This window comes from Carettochelys insculpta, chromosome 3, assembly GCF_033958435.1.
Source record: "Carettochelys insculpta isolate YL-2023 chromosome 3, ASM3395843v1, whole genome shotgun sequence".
Taxonomy (NCBI): Eukaryota; Metazoa; Chordata; order Testudines; family Carettochelyidae; genus Carettochelys; species Carettochelys insculpta.
Genome location: NC_134139.1, coordinates 110,564,673 through 110,585,958, shown reverse-complemented (window position 1 = coordinate 110,585,958; position 21,286 = coordinate 110,564,673). Strand labels below are relative to the sequence as shown.

The 21,286-nt window shown below is 40.8% G+C and overlaps 1 protein-coding gene across 4 annotated transcripts in view; it reads right to left on the bottom strand.

Annotated features, from left to right (window-relative positions):
* PTPRK (protein tyrosine phosphatase receptor type K) overlaps positions 1-21,286 on the bottom strand; it is a 635,931-nt gene that overhangs the window by 460,370 nt on the left and 154,275 nt on the right. For all 4 annotated transcript variants that reach the window (XM_074990593.1, XM_074990595.1, XM_074990594.1 and 1 more), the window contains exon 2: positions 20,858-20,980. In XM_074990593.1, the coding sequence (XP_074846694.1) occupies positions 20,858-20,980 (123 nt within the window). The remainder of the gene's footprint in view (positions 1-20,857; positions 20,981-21,286) is intronic.

Genomic DNA, 21,286 nt, shown 5'->3' with positions numbered 1-21,286 from the left:
GTCCATTCGAAAAGGAGCCCCGTCTGGACGAGCCGCGCGGCAGCAAGCCACGTCAATTTTGAAGTGCCACGGCCGCCCACATGCTAAAGAGGAGCTGAATACGTATTTCAGTGCTTCATTAGTAAACTTTGAAATGGCCATTTGCATGGCCAGTTCGAAGTTTTTGGCCAGTGTAGACATGGTCCTTGTGTTGCAAATTTATGCATCGTTTTTAGAAACTTCAAAAACGTTTTTACTAGCTACAGCATGAAAATTCCAGCATATAATCCACAGACTAAAATCTGAAAACGACTTCTTTTCTTGTTACTTGTAGATAAATGATAAGGAGCTGCTAATGTTATTCTCTGATCTGATTCGGTGTACTGTAACAGACTCTCACCATCTTTATGATTTATGTGCAGGCTCGGGTCCCTTCTCAATGAAAAAAAGCAACTCACACCATCAGTCAAGACGACCAGAAGGGCCAACCTATCAGTTTCTTGCAATGAGCTTGCCTCAAGTCACTGCAACTAACAACATTAACAGAAAAAAGTGCATAAAGCAATCAACTATGCATATATGGTCATTCTGTCACTGGTCTGAGATGATCATTTTCAGAATACCTGTGCTTTTTTAATAAGTTACTGGAAGCTCTCTTAAAAAAGAGATGTCATTTTGTCCCAAAACACAAAGCCCACTGCACATGTTCACAGAAAGAGGAGCAAGGAGGCATAATGGTTAGCTCAGGTGACATGGCCTGGCTGGAAAGAAGAAACTGACAAGAGCACAGTTCTGAATGTGATGTGTGTGCTGATCATTCATTTGTAGGAAGTAACTAGTTAAGAGAAGGTTACAGAAAAGTTTATCCTTACTGTTTATTTACTTTCTCTGAAATAATATAGTATGTCTGGCTGTTGTGTACACAGGGAAAGGTTTTCTCCCTCGAGGTACTTGGAAACAGTTCAACCCAATTTATAGTAGGCAACTCGAACATCTCATTTGCTCATCCAAAGGACTTAAACTGAAAATCTCAACACTACAACAACCAAGTAATTATCTACATATTAATGTTTTGGTTTGTGGTTTCCATCCACTTTTCTCAACTGTGGTTTTAAATCACTATTCCATGGTGGATCAAAATTGTCAGACACTACTCTCCGCGCCCCGCCCCCCCGCCCCCCCCCCAAATGAGCACTACAAGAACTCTCTCACTCTCTCTCTAGGTACTTCTTGGGATTATGTACAAAACTACAGGACTTTAACCCTAAAAAGTACAGGAATAAAACCTTTTCTTTTAGATTTCACCAGAGATTATGGGATCCTGATACCAAATGCTGTCCTCATCAAATGTGACACGTTTATAATATTTGGTGAACACATGGAGCCCAGATAATGGTTTAGCATGGCATGGGTTTGTTTGTTTTTTTCATTTTCTCCATCAGTGCATACACCTCTCTCTGTGGAACACGCTATCGTTTTTGTGATTTCAAGACTCACTGGAGATGTTTGTCTTGCCTCTTTCATCTTATTGTCTTGACCTGGCCACTGTGTCATTACTCATCTTCATCACGTCACTGAAAGACGAATAATGCTCTAGCTTTCCTAAATTATTCTGTCCTTACAATGTATGTTTTGATCATCCCTCAAACAATCACATCGTGCTTTCATTTCCTCTTAGCATGAAATGGGACTGGACAGAAGAAGCTGCTAGTCCCTGAGTTCCAGGAAATATAACTATTTTTGGAATGGAAACATTTTCATCTTCTCACTGTATCACACAGTAGCAACACTGACACCCTCTTGAAGCAAGTTATGAGAATTAGAGATGCAGTCTTGAAAAAGAATGAGAGAGACACCATGAAAGCTTGTTCCTGCAGCATCTGATTACCTAATTCAAGCCTTTAGACAGTACTTGGATGTAACTAGTACTCATTCTTGCTGATTGATGCTCCTGTGAAAGGTACTAGAGATTGGAGAGTTCTGCTGATTGATTTCTCATTCTCTTTATATATCATGCATGCCTAGATTCATTCTTCACACAAATATAATTGGGGGGAGGAGGAGCAATCACTTGTTCAGAAAATCCTTAACTTTTCAGCATTTCCTTTGGTGCAGCCAGTCTACTGCACTCATAAAGATTGGCTCTGAATAGCAAATCAGTCATAGTTGTAGCAAACTTGCTGGTAAACATGTTTATCCTTCAAAGTGACAGCTGAAGTATTTGGGAGAAACAATCTCTTTGACCAATTATGGGTTGAGTATAGCTCTCATCTTGTCAATGGCTCTTGAAAGTAATCGACTCAGGAAATGCACATTTCACATGTCTATGTCTAAACCCTATGCTGCTCATTCTCAAATAAATATTTTCCCATTTTAGGCCAATACAGATAGCTCTATGTTCAGTACCTCTAGCATGGATGTTAAACAGTCTCATTCCCTTGACTTGGGGAATTGCTTCCTTCACCCTTGTCCTCTATCGTTTAGCTCTTCATTTTCATGTATACTGACCCAGGTTTCATAGATCTTTTCCAAAGAGGTAGCATGATCCAGAGGATATAGGAGGCCTGGGACCAAATCTCTGCTCAGCATGTATTTTCTGTGTGACCTTAAGATAATCACTTAGCCTCTCAAGGAAGGCCAGGACACTTTGCAAAACAGGGACAAAGGGTTTTTTTGTGGCTGAATACAGAGAAGACTGTGAAGTGCTCAGAAACTATGGTAACATGGGCCATAAAAGAAAGAGAATGCCACATACACAAACAGCACTGTTTGCAATAGGCTATACTTTTGTTCCCCTGCACAAAAGAGATTATAGGTGAACCTTTTTAACAATCAGCATAAGAAGCTGAGTAGTGTTCAGCTTCTCAGAGGTCCCAAGAGGCCCTGGCCATTTCCAGCTTTTGAGGCCTCTACTTATAATAAAAAATAAAAATGACAGACAAAGACAAAGTAAGGCACCCAAAGAGTGAGAAAATAATGAAACACATGGTGCTTGGTCCTGCCATGAGGGCAGGGAACTGGACTTAATGCCCTCTTGAGGTCCCTTCCAGTTCAAGTATTTATGATTCTATTAGAATTTTTTTTTCTAACTGAACAAATTCTTTTCTCGACTTTCTGTGGAAATGAACTAATTATTGAGGGATGCCCATAAAAACATCTGAGAAAACTTATCAAATGCCAAAATGTTAACAAGTGTCTGTATTAAGAACCCCTTCGAGCTTGAGGCCAAGGCCAAATGGCCCTCCTACCTTCCCTTTCATTGGCTCTGTGCTTTGCCAGACTTCATGCTTGTAGATCCAGCCAGCTGGTGCTTTTATTTTTCTTGTGTATGCTCCATAACCCCTGAACTGGATTCTCAGATACTCTCCCATAGAATCCACATTCCTCCTTTTTCTCATTGCAGGATTTGGAATGGAATGACCTGACGGATTCTAATGAACACACATACCACTAGAGAAACAATAGCAATCCTAATTTTGTACCAGTTGTCCATAGAGAAAGGATGATCCAGTGGTTGGAACATTATCTTAGGCCTTGTGAAGTACGGGTTTGTAGCCAGACAGCCAGCCCCCTCTCAGACCAGCATTGCTGGGAACACAAGGGAGCCAAAACAACAGGGCACTTAACATAAATTCCAGCACAGCCTTTGAAGCTGTGAGAAGCACAGGTGTGCTGCTACAATGTGCCTCTGGGAACATATACAACGATTAGGCTCACAGCAGACAGAGAAGCTGTGATAGACATGGCTCTTAGCCCCTACTAAATAACGTGATGCACACACACCCACATCCTAGGTGGGAAAATATTTACCCTAATAAAAGGAATGTCCAGTAGTCGAAACTTATTGTTTCTCTCCCTTGCAAGTGTAAACTACTCTTGCGAGAGCTGGCGTCACCCAGACAGACCAGCCCCAATTTGGCATAAGAAAGGAGAAAGAGAATAAAGGAGTACAGAGGTATAAGTATGGGACCTACAGCACCATGATTTTTGAGCGCTTTTCACTATCTATCTGCTGGTCAGATAAGTGACAGCCTCCCAAGGCTTCTGCAGCTAAGAGGGTCCCTGAGCCTTGTCCCTTATTCGTCTTTCCGCGGAATTGAGTGACCGATCCTGGCGTGGCACCGCTGGAATCGAGAGATGCAAGGAGGGTAAGAAGCACCCACACCTGATCTCCTATCTTTAGTGTACACATATTTTGAAACAGAGCTCTATACTTTGTTTTCTTTCTTTGGGATTGTGGCTTCAGCTTTGTAACTTGTGTGTGTGTGTAACATCTATACATTTAAATAAGTAGGCACTAGCAATTTTGTAACCACATGGTTAGAATCTAGTTTAATAAATTTTGGTAACCATTTGTGCATAAGCCTGACTTGTTTCTCTGGTTTACTGTAAAGCAGCCAACACAATTAAAGAACCTCAGCCGTTTTGGCTATAAAGCCTGGCCATTAGGTGAGAGTACTAAGAGCCTAGCGTTGAGTTGTGCCGCCTCCACGGGGCAAACTCTTGGGGCGCCTGTCAGTCAATCCTGACTGCCCACTGCGAAGGAGCTCTGAGCTCTAGCAGTTAAAGTCACGGGTGTGGAAAGGCTCTTAGTGCTGCCATTGGGGCACCTGTCAGTCAGTTTTGACTGCCCACTGCGAAGGAGCTCTGAGCTTTAGCAGTAAAAGTCACGGGTGTTTAGGACCTTGGGGCATCCGTCAGCCTAGCCCGGGCTGCCCGCCGTGAAGGGACAGTGCGTCCTAGCGGTTAAAGTCACGGATGGTATAAAACGGGCATAGCTGGCACCTCACCAAACATCCTTGGCCATCGGCTAACAGGGTTCAAGGCCAGCCTCTGCCAAATATTTTGTATGACCCTCAGCAAATCACTCAGCCTTACAAAGAACTGAGACACAATCTGAAAAAAATGGACAATGATATTTTGTGGGGTAAATACAGTAAATATGAAACTAATAGGTCCACAAAGCCAATACCTAGCATGAAGGCTGGAGGGGAGGACAGAAGGGAGTAGGTTGGCAGGATGAACATTTTAAAAATTAAATGTTATAGCCTCAAAAGAGCCCTATTTCCTTTTTTATGCTAACAGCATACTTCTTGTGACTGAAAAAGTAACAATATCCAAGGGTTCTTCTCTTAGATACAGATCTGTAGCATTGATTATTTCCATTCACAACAGCTGTGCTAGACCATCACTCTCAGAGCAATGAAAAACACTATCTGCACAATAGACAGGCTGACAGAAAAACTGTCATGTTTCCTAAATAAATGGACTCTTACCATAAAGAGTTCAGATGCACATTATGTCTGTACAGAAACAATGTACTAAATAATTAAGAACTCTGTAGTGAATTACAACAGTGCCATCTGAACTTTCACACTGTCTTGCATTCGTTATTTAAGTTCAGAGCAACACCAGCTAACCCAATCTATGAGCAAAGAAGAAAAAGGTACTCTGCCACTGTAAGGGACAAGCCTGGGAGATCTGATGTGTCAAAGATGGCAGCAGACACAGCCATGTTTATGATCCCTCCAAGATCCAGAAGTAACTTTTTAAGTTCGTTTTACAAATAGTCACAACACCCTTGCAACTAAGTGATAAATTAACATGCTGACCCTTTGCGTGCACAATGACATCTGCCTGCTGTTAAGCAAACATTCTGCTTCATCTCCCCACCGAACAATGGCGGCGATTTTTACAGCCTACTTACTTATCGGTGTTCACAAGAATCTCAATGGTAAAAGGTCATTTTCTACATGATCATTGTGTACAGGAGTGAGAAAGGTGAATGAGTACTTCAGGGAGCAAGGGAAATGATGATTAAATAAAGTTATGGATAGGACAACAGTCCTCTATACACATCACTTGAGAGTAACTTTAAAAGATCTCTATACCACTTATGGTTAACACCACGCAGGTTTAAAATCCGACCAATCTCCAAATACACTTAGTTAATCAGCGCACAGTTAAAGCAGGAAAAAGATTTTGTTTTTAAATGTTACATGTTTAATCCAAGTGTGGTTCTGCATAACTGTATAGCTTTATTACAGCTGCTATATTTACCATAACAAACAAAGAAAAAAAATCAGTAGATGCTTCATCAGCACTTATGAAGAGCAAAAGCATAACAAAGGAACATAAATTGCATGCGGCACAGCAACAAGGGAAGGGCTTGAAAAACATCAATGTTTCTGCAGACAGTACAACTTCAGATACTGTATTCTATAAAAACATACAGTGATAATTTTAGTATTTCCTCTCCTTGTCCCTTGATTTTGTTTACTTGAGCAGATTCCTGATTTAAAAAAAATAAAGCAGAATTTGCCCTCCTTATTCCCCTCCAGCCATCCATCTACTGGTTGTTATATTCCCGTATTTTGAATGTTCTCTTAAAATATGTTGCTGGTTCTTTGGACCATGCAGTGTGTAATCCTATTCATTTGTACAGCTGTTAGCACAGTGGAGCTCAGATATTCCTTGAGCACCCTTGGACACTCTTGCAATATGATCACAGCCCAACATGTCACAGAATCACAGAACACTAACTGAAAGAGACCTCAACAGGTCATCAAGCCCAGTTCCCTGCCCTCTCCGCAGGACCAAACACCACCTAGACCACCCTTGAGAGGTGTCTGTCTAACCTGCTCTTAAATTTCTCTCTATCTAAACATCCCTTGCTGCAGTTGAAGCCCATTGCTCCTTTTCTTAGACTCAGAGACCAAGGCGAACAATTTTTCTCTCTCCTCCTTGTAACCCTCTTTGAGGTACTTGAAAACCATTATCATGTCCCCTCTAAGTCTTCTCTTTTCTAAGCTAAACAAGCTCATTTCTTTCAGACCTCCCTCACAGCTCATGTCCTCTAGACCTTTAATCATTCTAATTGCTCTTCTCTGGACCTTCTCCAATTTCTACACATCTTTCTTGAAATGTGGTACACAGAACTGGACACAATACTCCAATTGAGGCCTAACGAGTACTGAGTGGAACGGAAGAATGACTTCTCATGTCCTGCTCTCAACACTCCTGTTAATGCACCCAGAATTATATTTGCTTTTTTTGCAGCAGCACCCCACTGTTGACTAATATTTAGCTTGTGGTCCACTATGACCCCTAAATCTCTTTCCGTAGTACTCCTTCCTAGACATTCGCTTCCCATTTTATATGTATGAAGCTGATTGTGCCTTCCTAAGTGAAGCACTTTGCATTTGTCCTTATTAAGCTTCATCCTGTTTACCTCAGACCATGTAGAAATACAGCCAACTTCTGTGAGAATTTGCATAGTGATTATGGTTATAAATGGTACAAAGAAAATATGAATATTAAACCTAGCAACAGACTTTCACTGAATGTGTCATGAAAATAAATTGCAAGCTTGCAAAATTAACATGTAGCTAGTAGCTTGGAAACAGCTTGAAAGCTACAGGGGCTATACTTGCATTGCCAAAGGCCACACTCCCCTGAAACTAAAAGAAAACATTGCATGTTGAATAGTAACAGAGAGTAAGCCGTGCTAGTCTATACAGTATCAAAACAAAAAACAGTCAAGTACACTTTAAAGACTAGCAAAATAGTTTATTAGGTGAGCTTTCGTGGGACACACCCACTTCTTCAGACCATATCCAGACCAGAACAGACTCAATATTTAAGACACAGAGAACCAAAAACAGTAAGCAAGGAGGACAAATCAGAAAAAGATAATCAAGGTGAGCAAATCAGAGAGTGTTCCAGGTCAGATTCCTCAGCTCTCGTCCCCTATTACCACTCCTCTACTTAAGATACATTGATGACATCTTTATGATTTGGACCCATGGTACACAGGCTCTAGAAGAATTCCACAGAGACTTGAACAATCTACACCCCACCATCAACTTATGCCTCGATTACAACATGCAAGAGATACATTTCCTGGACACTACAGTACTAATCAAGGATGGCCTGATCAGTACCACACTGTACCAAAAACCTACTGATCGCTATACTTATCTACACCCTTCTAGTTTCCATCCTGCAAACGTGACTAGATCCATTGTTTACAGTCAAGCTCTTAGGTATAATCGCATTTGCTCTGATCCAACTGACAGAGACCAAAAACTACAAGAACTTTACCAAATATTCATAAACCTGAATTACTCACCAGGAGAAATAAAAAAACAAATCGACAGGGCCAGACACATACCCAGAAACCAGCTACTCCAAGATCAGCCCAAAAAAAGACAAGAACAGAACACCACTGGTCTTCACTTACAGCCCCCAACTCAGACCACTGCAATGAATTATTAAAGACCTACAACCTATTCTTAATCAGGATGCTACACTCCAGAAGGCCCTGGGTGGCATGCCTGTTCTCTCCTACAGACAACCTCCCAACCTCATGAGGATCCTGACTAACAGCCACAGTCTATACCCCAGGAATACCCGTCCTGGAACCTTTCCCTGCAACAAAGCCCGCTGCCAGCTTTGTCCACATATCTTCTCTGCAAATACCATGACTGGACCTAACCATGTTACTCACAGAATCACGGGCACTTTCTCATGCTCCTCTACTAACATCACATATGCCATCATGTCCCAACAATGCCCAGATGCTTTGTATATTGGACAGACTTCTAACTCCCTTAGACAAACGGTCAACGGGCACAAAACAGACATCAAAACACTCCAGATCCACAAACCACTTAGTCAACATTTTAATGGAATGGGCCATTCTGTCAATGACCTAAAGGTATGTGTGTTACTGAAAAGAAATTATCGCTCCTTTGTAGAAAGGGAAGTGGACGAATTGACATTTATATTCAAATTCGGAACATTAACACATGGTTTAAATCGTGATGGGAACTTTGAGTCACTATAGGGGCTCGTCCACGTACTTAACTCAATCTAATTCTTCATCTTCCCCCTTCACCCCTCCACTCTCTGATTTGCTCACCTTGATTATCTTTTTCTGATTTGTCCTCCTTGCTTACTGTTTTTGGTTCTCTGTGTCTTAAATATTGAGTCTGTTCTGGTCTGGATATGGTCTGAAGAAGTGGGTGTGTCCCACAAAAGCTCACCTAATAAACTATTTTGCTAGTCTTTAAAGTGCTACTTGACTGCTTTTTGTTTTAAAAGAAAACAGTTGCCTACTATTAGGTTAATAGACCAAAACTTCAATCAGGGTGGCAGGGAAGGCAAAGGGTTTAATGCATCTTGCCTTAGCAACAGGTTCCAAAGTCACCCTATGTAGTGACATTGCCTACACAGCAGAGGGGCTTCAAGTCTGTATCTCAATTTGTTACAGTTGTGGTAACCCAGCACAGGGAAAGGGGACAATTTCGACTGATCACAGCTCCAAACAAAGAGAAGTGTTGTAACACCAAAATCTTGAACTCCTACTGCACATTGCCCATCAACATTCTATTGAAATGTGCCATCACAATCGATACATTTCTGGAAGTGTAAACAAACACCTCTGACATTTGTTATAGCTCCTTTGCATTTCTAGCTTCACCTGCACTCTTTTCCTGTACAAAATCATGGTGCAAATTGCCGCCAAGATTTGTCCCTTATATTTTCTTCCACTTTTCTTTCCCAAACTCAACTCTCATACTGTATTTCTTTTGTTTCTGATTTTTCCACCTAGGAGACAGGAGACCATAACATTCTAGCCAAAACTGAATACAAAATGGTCAGAGATTAATCAGTCCAGGAGCAAGAAACTGACGTAGATTCCCAGCCTGCGGAGAAAGCACTGAGATGTCACCCAGTTGCTCTACCTCTACCAGCCTGCCTACAGACTGTGGCAACCAGGTATCTGAAACTTGAGGCCCCAACTATTCTAGGGGACAGCATACATGTTGTTCCTTCTTCCACATAAAACCTAACATTCTACTGCTGTATTCCTCTATCTCGTGCCCAAACAAGAGGTTCCAATGACTGCACACCCGATACACAGATCAGTATCAGAGAGGTAGCCGAGTTAGTCTGCATCTTCAAAAACAGCAAGAAGTCCTGTGGCACCTTAAAGACTAACAGATACTTTGGAGTGTAAGCTTTTGTGAGCAAAGACCCGCTTCGTCAGTCTATAAAGGTGCCACAGGACCTCTTGTTGTTTTAGTATTCAGTATTTCCTTTCTTTGTCCCTTGATGCATCTGACGAAGAAGGTCTTTGCCCACAAAAGCTTATGCTTCACAGGACTTCTTGTTGATTTTGCTGATACATAGAGCTATTCCCCAGCAGTGGCAGACTAAATCTGAGCCAATCATTTCAATGCTCCTGGCAGGAGTCTGAGAAGCAACAGTTCAAATTCACCAGGATGGTCATTTTTCATCCCGCTACACTGAAATCCTTTATCTGTGGCAAATAGGTTTTTCAAACACTATCTTAACCTACCACCAAAAAAACTGGAAGAAAAAAGTGAGATCTGCTATTAAAACATAGAGAAGAAACAGGGATAACCGACAAGAAGGTGGGGAGAGGGGCCTTTTAAGAGGCTAACCTACTTAAGGTTATATTTTGCATGGGTTCCATTGTTACTTTGTCTGAATTGGTTCTAGCTCATTTCCAGCCAAAAGATTTAAGATTTAATCAATGTCAGTGCAATACATATGTCTGTGCATGCACATCAGGGAGAAAATAAAGTTTCAAGACAAAAATCAGTTACTTGGCAGTCCCCTCTCAACAACAAAGGTTCTGTTTAACTAAAGCATATCCATGACCTTTCAATGTTTGAGCTCTCTTTGCAGTTGGATGGGAGTGCCAAGTACAATGAGACAGCAATCCAGCTCATATCCAAGCACTTTTAGCAGTTTCTGCTAGCTTTATCTTTTTAACTTTCTCGGGTAAAAGGATAATCTGGTTGTCTCGATGTGAATGTAGTAAGTAGATGGTTCTGTTTGGAGACATGATTGACTCTACTACTAAGAAGCTTCAAGGCATTTACTACTCTAATATCCATATTTCAAGAAAAATCAGGTTATTCAAACTCCATACAAAGTAATATATTTCAATTCATTCTATGCTATCTATAAGCCCTTCTATAACACCTGCCCACTTCACTATTTTTAAGCACATTAAAACACAGTATTAGGGACAGAGGACTGTGTTGCCTTTACAAGCATACTGTACATCTACAAACATCAAGTAATACACTGGGTTCTGTTTATTTACAAGGAATGGGACAATAAGCTGATTGAGCTGTGGTAAGTTGGCCTGATAAATAAGTATATGTTTAGTAGCATCTAGATTTTAAGCTGACATTCATTTTCTGTAGACAGTTTCATATTAAACATACCACTACCAAATAATACAAACGTGATCACCATTAAGGATTCTGTTACAACATAAAAGTGCCTGTCATTTTAGAAGCTCAGCAAAATGTATTTCCTGATGAAGCTCCCTAAAGTTAACAAGGGTCGAACACTACAGGGCACGTCTACACTTCAGCAAGGACCACCGTTCACAGGATATTCTTCTAGCCCAACAAGACTATATACACTAACCTACATGAATACACATATTCACAGTTCATGTATACACTTGCCATTTTGTTTTGGAACACTTTTTGGGATATGGTGCAAGTGGAGAGGTTGCAAGTGCTAGAGAAACCAAGAAAATCACCAAAGGAGTCTACCAAAAGCATGCTCCCTTTCCTTTCGATACACAATTAAGAATGAGATGAAAATAGACATCAAAATGTCTTATTTCTCCAGCACATAAATTTGCTGGATTAGGTTCTTTTTTCATAGTTAAAAGATCAACACAATTCTCATACAATAAAACTACTGGATTTAAGCCACTCTTTCTCTATAGCATCTCTCACCTAAATGGATCAGCAGACTAACTCTCTAAGTTTCTCTGATTTCCTACCCCTAAATGGCCAACTCAAACCATTAGCAGCAAAATGACAGCAAGAACATATCACTCAATTGCTCAGATATCTGGCAAGTTTTAGTGTGTTGCATTTAAATTCTGTTCTGCTGGAGAACTAAAAGCATGTTGGTACATCTTCTCTCAGTCTGTCTCTAAAGGAAGGGTTCAGTATTTCACGACATTATTGGCACTCTCTTTCCTCTTCAAAAGCTGCAAAATGTTCAATTTTCTCTATAGAATTTCTATTTCTTGGTTGATACTTTTCAGAGTAGCATGTTGAGCCATTTCTCTTCAACCTCCCACAAAATTTCATCATATTCACAGCCATATGAAATTAAGTTTTGCCTATATAAACCACCACAAAACCACACTTTACGCAAGTAAAGGGACAGACTAGAACTTAAATCTACACCCCAGCCCATCTTGGTCTGTGACTTAGCCACTTCTCCTTTATCCTACTCGCAAATTATGTTATTCAGTTTAGGGTAATGGTGCAAGATCATCAATAATTTCTACGGGGTTCTTCACAGGAAGAAGAAATCTTGTTTCTCTGGATCAGATACTGATTTTAAGGCACTTGCAAAAAGGTGCCAAAACCACCTGAGAAATCCCATCTACACTTTGCCTCTTTCTTTTTTTAAAAACAATACTTTATTTCAAGACTTGGACATTAACATTAATTCATTTTTCCTCCTGTTTCTTGAAAACTAGTTCCACCACATTAGAACATATCCAAACCAGACAAACTATGTTTCTGAAAAGACCAGGCACAAGAAGATGCTCATCTCACCACACCATTCCTGTCCACTACAATTTAGACATTCTTCAGACTGCATTTGTACCCAGAGGGGAAATAGCCCTTACATTAAAAACCAGCTCTCATTAAGCAGCTCCCCTCCAGCAGTCCATTACAGGCGCTCACTCAATGACTCTACATTGCCTCATAGTGCTTCTGCTCTTAATGGGCAATACAAATGTGGCAAATAAACTATCTTCTTTAGACTAACAGTAAATGCATCAATAGATAATACATTAGGGACAGAAACACACACCTGATCCAAACTAACTACAGATTATGCCCCAGCCATGCTATTTAAAGAGCATCGTTGTTCATAAAGCATTATATTTAAAAAAAAGCATAATGAGCACAAGGTATATCAGATTGTACCCTAGGAGTGAGTAGGGGAATAGTTTACACCCAGAAATCAGATTTCAGCTTCTCACTCACGGCTCTATATGTTCCTAACGTATGTTTTACTCATACAGCTGATGGGGATATCGATGTTCCCAAGACTTCACTTAGATGGTCAAGTAGAAAATATTTACATTAAAAGGTACAAAAATGCATGCAGGTAGATCAAAGGAAAAGAGTGGTAGACCCCCCATCTTTCTTTCCCTATTTGAAATGAGCACTGATAGTTCCCCTGCATTTCACAGAACTCCCTATTTATTCCATCCCCATTTTCAATCCAACTCCAGGCAGCTGCACTTAAGCAAATGAAGCAAAACACATTCCACAACCAAGGCAGAAGATCAACAACCCTGAAAAATGTTACCTTTCTCAATGCTTTAATGGCAAAACTGTGCCACCCACATTCTGAGCTGTGTAAAACTGGCCATAGAGACATTGCATATCATTAACCCATTACATTTCATGAGGAGAAATTCTGTTTACTCAAATGCAACCCCAACTGTTTAAATATATTCATCCAAGCATCATAGCAACAACCCACATTTAACCGCAATACAATTAAATTCCATTTGTGCATATATTTTCACCAACTACCAGCCTTCTTGCTCAACTACAGCATTGTAGGTGTGACAGTCAACTTTGTCCCACGCAAGGGAAAAATTGCAAGTAGAAAGGTGGAACTGAGATGCTGGCCATATTAGATAAATTTTCCATTAATATTAAAAATAAAGCCCAGATTCCTTATCATGCAAATTGTAGCTCAAACAATTTACAAGCCTTGATATTAAAAGCACCAGGAGATCACCTTCTGTAACTGTTTTTACGTTACAGATATTATATATGCTGCACGTATCATCTTCCCATAATAGCAATACCAGAAATACCAGAAATTTCTCCCTTTGATCCTAATATGAAAGTCACACTTTAGCTCAATGTAGAAAAGCATGTTTGAAGCTGCATTACTCATTCAAAATTGGTTATCATGTCTGGTGTGACAGTAGGTGAATACCATGGTTAAGATTGCAAAATACTTCCCATTCTTAGGTGTTTTCACATGCTCCTAACACTCCAAAACACTTGCCAATGGGTCTGAAATTTTTCACGCTTGATTTCTGTCCAATGGAGAGCTTTTTGTAAAGCTGGACTAAAACCTCTTCAGCCACTTGGAATATGGAAGGAAAAACACACACCAAAAAAGACACTAACACTTCTCCACACACGACACCTGAACAATCTTAAACAATGGCAGAAGTTTGAAAGTTGAGATCTGGCTGGCAAATGATCCTCACTGAAAATTTTGGCCTTTGCTTACTTTTAAAAAATGCTTTGAGAAAGTTGAGAGAACTTAAAACAAGGAGCAAAATGGCAAAGCCTTAAAAAGCACCTATTAAAGTCATCCTGAGCAGGCACTGGACAGATGAGCGACTTAGTGAAGTGTAAGAAATTAAGCATTCTTCCCCTAAACCCACAGAGAAGCTCCATGAAGGGTACTTAAGCCAATGGTAATAGCTTTATTATACCTTACAGACTTGGGAAGACCGGAGTATCATTGGAGTCTCTGTCCCTAACCTTGCCCCTCACTGACTGTGCAGCAGAGCTGGTCATGCATATCCCACGCTTTCTTGCACCCAACCCTTTCATCATACAGAGTAGTGAGTTACCCTTACAAGAGATTCATGGCACATGAAGAGCTACAGAAAAGCAGAGATATGTAAACATAAGGAGCAGAGGTTTGACATGAACTGTCTGTCTTTCTGTTGCTTCATTATTTTACCTCTCCACAGTTGGATGGCTATTAGAAGCAAGCACCCAGGGAAGCTAGGCAGGGTGCTAACATCTGCTCTCCACTCCAGACTCAACCTTTGTTTGTTGTTCTACCCACAATCAGTTTTCATTTCACTGAGGAAGTAAAACAAAACCAAAATCCAGAACAATTTGTCTTTTTCCAGACTTTTTGGTTAGGTAACCAGACTGAAAAATCAATTACTTGCTCATCTCCCTGATCCATTCCCACAGATGGGCGGAGACCACAGCATGAGAGAAACTAAAGAAGCCCTTGGAACTCAGAGGCTATTTTTTGTACTGCAAGTGTTTACAATCTGAGTAGCATGACAGCAAGATACAATGAGATTCACAGCCACCTCTCTGGTACAGCTCCATAGACTAGGAACCATCATTTGAACTCGAATTCATTTCCTTTCTTTCCATCTCCCCTGTGCTTCCCAACTGCAGCCCAGAAAAATCTGATTTTGCAGAACACTCTCTTTCCCTCCTAGTTGCCCATCCAGGACAAGGATATAGTGAGGGGAGGTGGGCTAGCTTTTTTTAAGCCACATTTTTCAAACAGACCTCCCAGCTACTACCGTAAACAGGAACTTGAGTTAGGTGGCAGATATCTTCTCTGTTCCTTGAGACACTCCCCTCCACACCTGCATTTGTCTTCCCACTCTATAACGAAATGTCCACTTCACTTCACTTTAATTCTGTGTTCTTTAAACCAATGTGTTCTTCCTATATGAACTCAGTAACTAAGCCCTCCATCCTACCTAACCCAGTTATACTCCCTTATCTTGAAGGTAATTATTGGAGGTGGAAGGGAAGATCAATCTATTCATTAAAAACATTAGTGTAAAAAATCCAACTCATTTTACATGGGTCAAAAAGGCATCACCTAGTCTCTAGAAACCTGAGACAAATTGAACTGGTGACACAGCAGTGAAAGAAAGTTGTTTAGTCACACTAGCCTCACTCAATATTTATAAACTGTCTGCTACTACACATTCATAGGTACTTTCAGTTCTTGCCTTTGAAAAAGAAGATGCAATATTTAAAACCTTCCACAAAGATGTACAATGATGACTATATGACAGTCTGACAATGTGTCTGGGACTTGGGTGGTTCAAAACAGTTTCATTATGAATATCTTAAGAATATCATAATAAATCCTTCTGCACAGCAAAACCTTAATCCCAATGTTCCAGTCCATTTCAAACCTGAAACAGGGTGAGTGTAGGAGTTATGGTGTCATACCAGTCTTTTAAAAATGAGTGGAACTTAATCATACTTTACGCCTTCTGATTAGACTGCAAAGTAGTAGTATTGGAAAGCCAGCATTTGAAACCGGATACTAATTGCCAAAAATATTCTCGATTTTTAAATGTCTAACTTACTGAATTGTAGTACTGTATAACCCAAGAATTTTTCCTGCATTTGTATGATCACTCTTTTGTGATCATCCTTCATTATGCAAAGACCTGGTCATTTGATTAAATAAAGGGGTTTTTAATACATTTACGTGAAAAGAAAATACTCTAAAGCTTATACGGCATTTGGACAGGAAATTATATTCTGTTCAATGGGAACGTAGTACGTGAATCAATCTGTCAGAAAACTGAACACACATCAGGTGTCAGATTAGGGAGCAAAGAGTTGAAATTGTTGAAAATTGTAAGGATAATGTGTTATATGGGGAGACACAAACGATATCTTACCATTGGACTATTTTAAACACCAGCTATTTAAACTGTTATATGGTGTGACAAGGTAAGGCTAGGATAATGGATAAAGGAGTTATATACTTCCATGCCATTTTAAACAGCTAAATATTTGCAATCGTACAATGTGAACCAGAAAACAGGCAACCAACTTCAAGACTTGTTCTTTGGGATTACTTTGGACCCTAACAGAAAAACACCATCATCAGCAGTGAGTGCTATTTTAAGAAGAAAGGGTTATTCACTATGTACATTAACTGAGGTTTTTCGAGATGTGTGTTCCTGGAGGTGAGCCACTTAAGGTGTTTACAGCATCCTGCGCTTATAGTCAGAAGTTTTTAGCAGCAGTGCATGGGTGCTGCATGCATGCGCAATATGTGCCTCACGTACCTGCGAGCTGTTAAAAGATATGCAACATCAACCATCCTTCAGCTCCTTCTCTACACTAGACAGGTATTGATCTGAAGCAGAGGGGAAGAGGGAGGGTTTTGAAGAACCCTGAGGAACACCATCTTGAAAAACCTCAGTTAAAGCACAAGATGAGTAACCCTCTTTTCTTCTTCTGCTGCTGCTTCTTCTTCAAGGATTGTCCCTATGGGTGCTTGTATTAAGGGGATACTGAAGCAGTGGCATTTTGCAGGAGGCAAGGCTTCTGTCTCACATTTTTCTGTTATGCTTGGAATGGACTGGCCAAATCTAGTGGCCTGCATTACATACTGATCTATAGCATAGTGCTTGGTAAATGTATGGACAAATGTCCTGGTATCAGCACTGCATGTCCTCCAGTAGGACACTATTAAGGAACAATGCTCAGGGTTGGCAGTTTGTTCAGTTCGGAGCAAAGTTTTATGCATTGTGAGGTCCATTTGAATAACTTTTGTTTGAACACAAGTCATTCCTTTGTTCTCTCTTTAGTGGAGATGAAGAGTCAGGGGAATCATCTGGAAGTCTTTGTCCTTTGCAAGTAGGAGAGGGCTCTACGGACATCAAGGGTACAAAGAGCCATCTGTCTGACATCTGAGTATGGTTTCTAGAACACAGGTACATAGATTTGTTGGAGAGGTGTCAAACCCTCAACCAACATTTCAAAAGGACTTTCTGGATACTGAAGGCTGTGATGATGACATATCTTGGAAGTGGCAACTTCATGGCTGCTGTGGTCTCCCTCATTGGTCAAAAGGCCTCTGAGCCTGGGGAGATGGACAAGAGCTAAATGTTTGGGTATAGAACCTGTTTCGCCTCCTCTTGGGTTGTGCTGTGTACATCCCTAAGGTTTTGAAAGTAACATGTGAATCTTTCAGTGTGTGGAGAGAGGCATCTGTCAAGTCCGCAAAAAACTTTTTATCCTCAAATCCTGTTCTGTATCCCTTTAGGGAATCCTGAGAGATGTAGCTAGGAGGCCCAATGCATTATGTTCACTGTGGCAAGAGATCCAGCCACTGGGTCTGCAGAGTCCAGGGAGGCCTGGAGAGCTGTACGAAAAATGTTAAACCTTCAAATGTGTTTACTGTGTACTTGGAGAGGAAAGTGGAATAGTTCGCAATTCTGAACTGGAGGGAGACAGCAGAGTATGTCTCTCTCACACATAAATCCAATCTTTTCTACTCCTTGTCATAGGGGGTGGACTTGAATTGGGTCTGTTGACATCTGTGGTATATAGTGTCCACAACAAATGAATTGGTTGTAGAATGGGTAAACAAGAATTCCACGTCTTTCACGGGGACTTAGTGCTTTTTATCTGCTATTTTGATATTGGGGGTATGGTGGCAGGAATATCCCATGTTATTTTAGCAGGATCCAAGACAGCTCTACCCAAGACAAGGAGACTATCTTGTAGGCTGGTAGGGGTGTAGGGGATGGTGGTGAGCTTCTGCTGGGGCTCTGGAAGCTCCAGTGAATCTGCCACCCTTCTGAACAGGTCCTGGAAGGATCTGAAATTGTGAGCCACAGGAGGTTGGGGGTCCATTAATGAGGACGAGGAAATTCATGATGGTAACCAGGTATCTTGTTATTGGGAACTGTCTGGTTTGTGCCCTAAAATGTGCCCACGGGCCCCAGAAAGCCCATGTGCATAGGGAGCATCCACAGAAACAGCTGCCATTTTTGTGGTTGCTGCTACCACTGTTTGGGCGAGGAGTCATGTCTGAGGCATGGGTTCCACCTCCTCCTACTCCTCAGACAAGAATCTTGACTCAGAGCTGGCAGGCATCAAAACAAACATACATACCAATCTGCTAGGAGTAGCACTGGTGCCAAATTGTGGTATTCCTGGTACCAAGGAGGGAGCCAGGTCTATGTGAGTTGTTAACAGTGGTGGTTTTGCATTTGCCAGTACTGGGGTGTGTATCATGAACTGCAGTCATTGTTAACATGATGTGCACAGTGAATGTTGACTGTACCACGCTACTTGTAGGCAGCTTCAGTACCACAGGTTTCAGTGTCTTCAGTGTTTCAGGAAACCCTAGCTGTTTCCTTCTCTCCTCCAGATACTGGCTCTTTCAATGGACCCACTGCCTCATGGCCTGGTGCAACCAGTGCCAAGGGCACCAGGGATGATTTCACATCAGGAGAAGCCTGATGAGCCAGCATTCTTCTATCTTTTAGATTTCTTAGTAATGCAGAGAAAAAGTTTTGGAGCTGTTTAATGTGGATAAAAAAGGGAGTTACTAACCTTAAAAAACTATTTGTCGAGGAAAACACACAGCTACTGAAGTAGTGACCTCACTCAAGGATGGGAGAAAAGGAACCAAGAGATAGTTGAGGGCATGTGGCTGGTAGCAGCTCACAGACACAAGACACATGCACCGCACGTGTGCTGCACCGAGGTACTGCTGCTAAAAACTCCAGTAGTAAGCACAGGGACCCATAAACACCTTAGGTCAAGCACCCACAAGGACACTCCTCTAAGAACTATTATCTACTTTCTTATACACAGGGTCACAAACATTTTCTTAAATCAACTACAGAACTTTTGCTCAATACATTAGCCCATTTTACGTCGGATGGACATGGGAACACACACCCATATATGAACAGCAGCAGTGTGAAACTAAGCGTCTAGTGAGCTACAAGCTACAGCAGTAAAAATTACATCTCTCTAATAATCTAATACACAGAACAAGCAATGAAAGAAAGAAAGAAATGGTAAAAGGATTATATTGCTTGTAAATGGCAAGGTTTCTTCTCTTCCCCACATAACTAAATGAAAGCTATATTAGCTACAAATAGAGTGTCCATGACCTTTTCTCCTCCTCTGCATGATTAATTACTTAATGTCCTATTAATTGGAAAATATAGTTGAATTTCAAATGCTTTCATTTTCTTTGCATATCATCCTGTCTGGGAAGCACCAATTAAGCTGTTCATCAAAGGTGAGCATGCAAGGTCATCTAGGCTGTACCTCTTCACTTATTCATTACCTGTCCTCAGCAGTAATTAACAATGGAAATATTTCCATAATTCACCTTTCTGATTATCCCCAGATGAACAGTCAGTTTTCTGCAAACATCTTTTTTTCTCCTTCTAATATTATCTAATGATTCAGGCTAAATATATCAGATGTCACTTAAAATGAAAATTTTGTTATCTTTCTTTTAAATAGAGCAGAGTTAGCAGAAGCTGGTTAGTTTCTTGTGTGTATGTAAAAGGAAGACTGAAGAAACAGACTTACTGGCATTTCAAGGTATATTTGCGAAGGGGTTCCATGGGTTCTGGCTGAGTGATGCTCATAAGAATGGTCAGCAGATCACCAAGATAAATCACAACCTGCATTTATTAGATTCACCTACAGGTTGAACCTCTCTTTTCCAGCACCCTTCGTACCTGACTGGTGCCAGATGAGAAAATATTCTGGACCATGAGAAGTCTGCATTGTCTAGCACATTACCAATGCTTCCACTGCTTACTGGGCTCTTAGAAGACATTTAGACATAAACTTACAGCTAAATAATGCACATTTCACGGAGAGCCAGGACTGGTGGCTGTAAACAAACTTTATGGGACCATGGGAAACTTGGACACATTCATTGCAAGTGGTTGTCCGGTTAACTAAAAATCACACCGGATTATGGATGTTGTCTGCTGAGAGAGTTCCGGATAAATTTATTAATTATTTTTTTAAATATGCTTTTTATATTATCTAGATTTAAGGGAAGTTGAAATGTTGTAATCTCACTTTAAGGAAATTTCATTTTCTCAATATAACAAAGAATCACAGAATAATAGAACTGGAAACAGCTTGGAGATCATCAAGTACAGTTTCCTGCACTTATGGCAGGACCAAGCACCAAACACAAGCCACAGACCCTTCCGTTCATCGTGCATCATTATCACAACAGTAGCTCTCACCTTGAGGCATCTCAGGTGGCAAATAGTGAGGCTCCTGAGCACTGACATGCACCCAATCAAAGTCATCATATAGGTCTTGATGGTAATCACAGGGACCCAGTCCGTCATCAAAAGTGCATCCACCTGAAAGAAAACCAGATGTTTTACCTACAAATTCTACATTTATGAAGACAAAAAGCCTTTCAAATTCAATCAGAGGCATTCCTTTCAGGCCCATCTACCACAAAACCCACACAGCCTATGACATAGATCACAAGCTTTTACGTGAAGCACTTAAAATTTCAAGCTCTGCATCCATCTGTGTTAGTCTCCTTAAATTTCCTCTGTGTCCCACAGACAAATTCCACAGACAGCTCATTCTAAAGGAGCAGGAAACCACAGACGGAGCTACTGAAATCAAAGCAGAACCTGCTTAAGTGTCTGCATCGG